The sequence below is a fragment of the Taurulus bubalis genome (assembly GCF_910589615.1).
Source record: "Taurulus bubalis genome assembly, chromosome: 8".
Lineage (NCBI taxonomy): Eukaryota > Metazoa > Chordata > Actinopteri > Perciformes > Cottidae > Taurulus > Taurulus bubalis.
The window spans coordinates 27,049,667-27,056,939 of record NC_136596.1 but is presented as its reverse complement, the minus strand read 5'-3'; the positions used below and the strand labels follow the sequence as shown (position 1 = coordinate 27,056,939).

Here is a 7,273-nt window from a genome sequence, read left to right as displayed (position 1 = left end):
CAGTGGGTTAGATGCACGGCTCCACACCATCGAAGCTCAGACGCTAGCTACATTAGCCAGCCCAACCTCCAATCACAGCACACGTTAATGGTCACGCGGGCCCTGTGGCCAACCACACGTTTCATAATGCTAGCAGGCCTCTCCATATAATTTAACCAGCACTCGATCCATAGAGAAACGGAGGTGAAATGTAGGATGAGATTAACCAGATTCTTAAACAGCAGGCTGGAGGCTGAAGGCTGAGCCAACAGAGGAACACAGGAGCTGTGCAGTGAGAAAGTAAGCTAATAGGGAGAAAACAATTATAATACATGTAGTAGTTAAATTACAAAATAGCTATAACTTTTAGTTATAAAAAATATATATTTATATAAAAAATTTTAATAAAAAATGTAATTTAAACTTTGTGATTCTGCAGAGAAGGCTTAGCAGGCCCTGACGGCCCGCCACTGCCAAAGACTGAACACAGCACAAAAAACATTGGACAAATGGAAAAAGCTGGTTTTTAATCAGCATTCGCGCTGGTTTATTAGCAGAGTATTTACAAGTTTAACAGCCTGTTTTGTTCCCCAGTTGCTCAAAACAAGTGAAAGCACAACATACAATAAAAAGGGGAAGAAAATATTGAAAACCCAAAAGTGAATGAGGTTAAATAATAATTACTGGCAAATAAATCCTATAAAATAGTTTTTTTGGGGTGTTCATTATCCATGTTGGATTTGTTGAGCTCTAGTTTGTTTGAGTCAAGTTCAAAATGTTTTAAAGTCCAACAAACTGGGAAGAGCAGGCGCCCAAAGCAGCTCATCCAGTCCAGTCCTCAGTGGGGAACAGATCTCTTGGGGCCTATCTAATGAAATGTCTGCTTTGTTCCTCGTCAAAGACCCACCGCTTTTTCTCCTGTTGGCTCACTTTTTAATCATTGGGTACTTGAACAGATGAATAAAAAGTTGATGCAGAAAAGCAACCAGTTGACGTACAGAAAGTCTGTTTCTTTGGCCCTTATTCACTGGTAACCCAGTCCGTGTCGACTGAAGTAGCAAAAGAGAGGGACGGTGATGGACAGACAGATGAACTGAAAAATAAGAAAACAAGAAAAAAATACAGTTAAACATCTATGAACCAATGTTTCAAGACACAAAACACATAAATGCTGATTAGACAAACTAACAAAGGATATGACGCAAAACCAACTAATGCCAGCTGCGATTTACAGAACATAAGCCATTGTGTAAAAATGACATCTTAGAGCTGCTCTTATCAATATTATTATATTCACAGTAGGTGAAATTACTACAGAGCCTGAGCATCTCAGCGCTTTGTCTTTACGCAGCACAACTTCAGTTTGGTTCTCTCTCGTCGCTCTAGTCAACATCCTTTTGACAAAAAGCTCGGAGAAACTCTCAGTTAGAAGCTAGCTGACGTACATAGTGGAGCATTTAGCAGCTAAAGAGACAGATAGGGGCAACCTTCAATCAGAGGATCGGCGGTTCAATCCCTGGCTCCACTAGCCTCGGTCCATGTGTCCTAGGGCAAGACACTGAACCCCAAAATATCTCCCGTAGATGTGCCTTCGCTGTATGAATGTTAGTGAGTCCTGATGGGCAGGTGGAGCCGTAGCCCCTCCCATCAGTGTGTGAATGATGTCACGCAGTGTTAAAGCGCTTTGAGTGGTCGATAGAAGTACAGTCCATTCACCATTTAGATATTTCCCTCAGCAGTTGGCAGAGATCAAAACAGCCTATTAGGGCCATTGTCGGTAAACATATATAATAGGTATGGCGCCTGGGGAAGTGGACGGTATTCCTGAGAGAAAAAACTTGACATCTGACATTTTCTGACAATAAAATGCTTGTTTTTGCGTCTGTGTGCAGTCAGACAGCTCGACTGGAACAATGGAACAAATAGTCCGGAATTATAAATACAAAAATCCTAGCATCCCATCACAATTTAGCTCTCTTTTCTTTTTAATTATTAGTCATATTTATTATTACCCAGTCCATCGCTAGTTCTCCCCGTCAGCTTGATCTGGGCCGTTGAACACATTTACCATGTCAGAAGTTATTGGAGTTTTTTTTACTTTACAATCTAAGAGAAAATCCTAGTTTTTTTTTCTCATAAATGTAGAACTTGAAGGTTTTTTTCTCTGAACATGACCCCGCTCTCCAGGAAGTTTAATTTGTATTTATTGTTTTACCAACAATGGTCCTAATACGTCCCCCGTAGCAAACAGAGCGGAATAGAGGGTGAAAATTGGATTAGCAAGGTCGAAAAAAAGGCATTCAGAAGTACAGCCAAGAGGTTGAGTCTTCTCACAACGAGCTAAAGCAGGTACCTGCAGGATGAACACCGTGGCGACGCCTGCGCCCGTGCTACGATAGTTTCTGGAAAACCAGTCCCTCAGTTTCACGAGACAACCCTGGAAGACAAAAACATCTACGGTCATCCTGTCTTCATACAGAGCACACGTGCACGTTTACAGCGTTTAGAGTTACAGCAAGAAATAAAGAGTCCTGGAGAGAACAGAAAAATGAACGGAGGCTGGAGGAAGTACGTCACGGACTCTTTGACTGCACAGTATTCATTCTCCCTACGTAAAGCCGCTGTTCATGCCGTGATAATACAGTAGAAGTAACCTCTTGCCAGTCTGTGTGGATCAGGATGTCACAGGGGTCCTCCCTGCAGCAGGAGATCGGGACGTCCCCCCTCCAGTCTGCCACACCATTAACTCCACAGCACCTAAACTGTGCGAAAATAAATAAATAAAGACCCTACTTCAGTGGAATGAACATGCATGTCAGTGAATGCCTCATTGCAGAGGGGCAGATCTGTACCAGGTGCTGGACAGCGTCCAAGTCGTCTCTAATGGTGGTGTTGCTTTCTGGACCGGACTGTCTGTAGATCTCCAGGCTTCGCATCAGGTCTTCCTCAAAGTACGTGTCAATCTGCACGACAGACAAGGAAACACACGTTACATGTGCTAAGCCGGCAGTGACGAGATTGGGTTTTCCTTCTTCCACTCCAGAGAATTACATTTGTCGCACACCAAGCTGTTTGAGGTGAAAATGTTCCCAGGGGTGCCGCACCAGTGACATCACACCTACAGTATGAATCAGCTTCTACGAATGTTTTGTGCATAAAGAGTCCTACCTCTCTGCTGTAGACCAGGAACACGCAGGCCATGGCCAACTCCACCAGCATCAGGATGAACAGCAGGACGAAGAACTGCAGTTCAAACAGAGTGAGTTTGTAGTCAGAGTGGGACGGACACACATGCTGGATCGAGTCTACTATCACCTTATCATATCATCGATCATATTAGACCCACGCTACACAGGAACGGCTACAACACAGCTCACCTGCTACGACAGACTGGATATAACAGAACGCCGTGGTAGCAACCTGTCAATCACCTTGTAGCCCCGCCCCTAAAGCGCCCCCTGCTTTATGGTCTGTTGGACTCTAAATGACCATAATGTACCAGATGAACATCATGCTGTATTGAAGAAGACTAGAAACTAGAGATTGAGACATGAACTCATGATTACTGAGGGAATAAACCAAGAGACGTAGAGTCATTTATATAGACTTCTATACAATCTGACTTCTTTTTGCAACAGGCGTCGCCCCCCTGGTGGCCAGGAGAGAGAATGCAGGTTTTAAGACACTTCCTCATTGGCTTCACTTTTCAGAACCTGAGGTTCCTGGTCGATACTCAATGTGTAACTCATTGGTCAGGTGCTTGTTTTAACCTGAGCCAGGCCATACAACAGTGACATGGGTTTAGTAGTTTACAGTATACATTTGTTCATATATTGTTTACATCATTATATATTATTTGATCGGCACAGGTTCCGGTATCGGCAACAAAACAATATTAGAACATCTCTGATTTGTATGATCTGTGCTTGAGTTTGCATGTATGTGCATACAGACTCATGTTTTTAGGATAATTAGACACAGATTAACCGCCATACACTCGTACTCACGTTGATGAGCATGCAGCGGTTCTCCTTCATGCCGCCGAACACTCCCAGGTAGCACACGCAGGTCACGATGGTGCCGGTGACCACCAAGGTGTTGGCGGGGAAGATGGGCCAGAAGGTGGTGACCAGGGAGGCGAACTTGGAGTGGATCACCTGGAACTCCCCGAGGGCCACAACGAAGGCTCCGCACAGCTTCAGGAGACACGGCACACGTTGTTATTATTGTGAAACCATGAGACGTTCGAACCTCCAAACAAAATCCACGAGACGACCTCTGAGAGCCTTCTTCTGTTGGCTGACTCAGGTCTATAGTTAGGACTGGTTCAGGTCTACAGTTAGGACTGACTCAGGTCTATAGTTAGGACTGGTTCAGGTCTACAGTTAGGGCTGGTTCAGGTTTATAGTTAGGACTGGTTCAGGTCTATAGTTAGGACTGACTCAGGTCTATAGTTAGGACTGGTTCAGGTCTATAGTTAGGACTGACTCAGGTCTATAGTTAGGACTGACTCAGGTCTATAGCTAGGGCTGGTTCAGGTCTATAGTTAGGACTGGTTCAGGTCTATAGTTAGGACTGACTCAGGTCTATAGTTAGGACTGGTTCAGGTCTATAGCTAGGGCTGGTTCAGGTCTATAGTTAGGACTGGTTCAGGTCTATAGTTAGGACTGACTCAGGTCTATAGTTAGGACTGGTTCAGGTCTATAGTTAGGGCTGGTTAGGGTCTATAGTTAGGACTGGTTCAGGTCTATAGTTAGGGCTGGTTAGGGTCTATAGTTAGGGCTGGTTCAGGTCTATAGTTAGGACTGGTTCAGGTCTATAGTTAGGACTGACTCAGGTCTATAGTTAGGACTGGTTCAGGTCTATAGTTAGGGCTGGTTCAGGTCTATAGTTAGGGCTGGTTCAGGTCTATAGTTAGGGCTGGTTCGGGTCTATAGTTAGGGCTGGTTCGGGTCTATAGTTAGGGCTGGTTCAGGTCTATAGTTAGGACTGGTTCAGGTCTATAGTTAGGACTGGTTCAGGTCTATAGTTAGGGCTGGTTCAGGTCTATAGTTAGGACTGGTTCAGGTTTATAGTTAGGGCTGGTTAGGGTCTATAGTTAGGACTGGTTCAGGTTTATAGTTAGGACTGGTTCAGATTTATAGTTAGGGCTGGTTCAGGTCTATAGTTAGGGCTGACTCAGGTCTATAGTTAGGGCTGGTTCAGGTCTATAGTTAGGGCTGACTCAGGTCTATAGTTAGGGCTGGTTCAGGTTTATAGTTAGGACTGGTTCAGGTCTATAGTTAGGGCTGGTTCAGGTTTATAGTTAGGGCTGACTCAGGTCTATAGTTAGGGCTGACTCAGGTTTATAGTTAGGGCTGGTTCAGGTCTATAGTTAGGGCTGGTTAGGGTCTATAGTTAGGGCTGGTTCAGGTCTATAGTTAGGGCTGGTTCAGGTCTATAGTTAGGGCTGACTCAGGTCTATAGTTAGGGCTGGTTAGGGTCTATAGTTAGGGCTGGTTCAGGTCTATAGTTAGGGCTGGTTCAGGTCTATAGTTAGGGCTGGCTCAGGTCTATAGTTAGGACTGGTTCAGGTCTATAGTTAGGACTGGTTCAGGTCTATAGTTAGGGCTGGTTCAGGTCTATAGTTAGGGCTGGCTCAGGTCTATAGTTAGGACTGGTTCAGGTCTATAGTTAGGGCTGGTTAGGGTCTATAGTTAGGACTGGTTCAGGTCTATAGTTAGGGCTGGTTAGGGTCTATAGTTAGGACTGGTTCAGGTCTATAGTTAGGGCTGGTTAGGGTCTATAGTTAGGGCTGGTTCAGGTCTATAGTTAGGGCTGGTTCAGGTCTATAGTTAGGACTGGTTCAGGTCTATAGTTAGGACTGACTCAGGTCTATAGTTAGGACTGGTTCAGGTCTATAGTTAGGGCTGGTTAGGGTTTTTCCTGGTCCACCTCTAGATATGCTGCTTTAGGCCTAGACTGCTGGGGGACATCTTCGGATACACTGAGCTCCTCTCTCTTCTTCTCTCTCCTTCTGGATGAATTCATGTCTCATTAATTCATATTACTAACTCTAGTCTTTGTGCTTTCTCTCCTCACAGGTTTCTATAGATCGTGGTTTTATCTGGACCCTGGGCTTGATTCTTGCAATGGTTTTGCCCGACACCCTATTCCTATTATTATTATTATTATTATTATTATTATTATTACTACTACTACTAGCCACAATGCTATTCCTATTAGCGATCCCTTTAACATTTGTATTGTTATTATTCTATTATAGCCTCTGCTGCTGTTGGTATTAGTGGTCATTTTTCTATCATTACTCTGAATTGAATGTGTTGCGACTCTTTTCTGTACACATGCCATCTATTGCCCTTCAGTCCCTCCTGATAGAGGGATCCTTTCCTTCTGCTCCCCCAGGAGGGTTCTTCCTTTTTTGGGGGGAAATCTTTCCTGTTCCAATGTGAGGGTCCCGGGTCAGAGGACGTCTTGTGTTGTACTTTGCAGGTTGTAAAGCCACCTGAAGCAAATTAGTTTTGGGCTACACAAGATAAACTGAGTTGAGCCGCGGCCCGTTTGAACCACCTACCCAGCAGAGGAAGTTGAGACTTATCACCAAGGTCTTCAAGTAGTTCACACAGGAGCGGTTCATCCTTCCTGCGTCCGTCTGTCTTCCTCTGCGCAAGAAATACAAAATGAAATCTGCAAACTGGGGTTGATTAAAAACACTGCGGTTACATAGAGAATCCCATATGTGAGATGGAGCAGTGGTGAAGGAGAGCAGGTGGAGCTGTGCGTGTTTACAGGACACCACTGTTTGATATGGCAACACTGGGCCAGCGCTGACCTTTCAGGCTGCAGTTAATCATGCTCTTATCTCCAGGTTAACCATTTGTTGCAAGTTTGTAGCTAAACATCAGAGAACGGGTTCGGTCAACGCGGTGAGCACCACAGTGACGTACATTCAGTACAGATCTTCTCTACGTCGATACTTTTATAACAATAGCAACATTGTGTCGACCTTTATTACTGAATTTATTTAGTTTTTCTATACAAATAAAGCTCAAACATGTCTATGTTTAGTTTGTAATTACTGCGATGACTTCATCCGTCATAACACAAGTGATTCAATATCCGAGCGCTTACCTTGAACTACACTGTATCCAGAAGTATTTCCAGTGGGAGATGCGGCGAGCGGTACGTTGGTGTTGCTCCTAACATTCCAGTGTCATGTGACGACAGACAGGTATGAGGAGGAAGAGACACGAGGAGGAGGAGGAAGAGGAGGAGGAGGAGGAGGAAAGACTAG

General features: G+C 44.4%; 1 protein-coding gene across 1 annotated transcript; it reads right to left on the bottom strand.

Moving 5' to 3' along the window:
* Nucleotides 1–927: 927 nt before the first annotated feature.
* LOC306740011 (leukocyte surface antigen CD53-like) lies at nt 928–6,617 on the bottom strand. Its single transcript, XM_079222115.1, has 7 exons — nt 6,554–6,617; nt 3,987–4,175; nt 3,148–3,222; nt 2,832–2,942; nt 2,634–2,741; nt 2,333–2,416; nt 928–1,072 (listed from the first exon to the last, which is right to left on the bottom strand). The coding sequence occupies exons 1-7, from the start codon at nt 6,614–6,616 to the stop codon at nt 1,004–1,006; spliced, it is 699 nt and encodes a 232-aa protein (XP_079078241.1). The 5' UTR covers nt 6,617; the 3' UTR covers nt 928–1,003.
* Between the last annotated feature and the right edge of the window lie 656 nt (nt 6,618–7,273).

Coding starts and splice junctions, on each gene's coding strand:
- LOC306740011 (XM_079222115.1), bottom strand. CDS start 6,616: ATGAACCGCTCCTGTGTGAACTACTTGAAGACCTTGGTGATAAGTCTC. Junction 4,176..6,553: donor GTCTCAACTTCCTCTGCTGG/GTAGGTGGTTCA, acceptor TGTCTCCTGAAG/CTGTGCGGAGCCTTCGTTGT. Junction 2,417..2,633: donor TCCACACAGACTGGCAAGAG/GTTACTTCTACT, acceptor TTTGTCTTCCAG/GGTTGTCTCGTGAAACTGAG.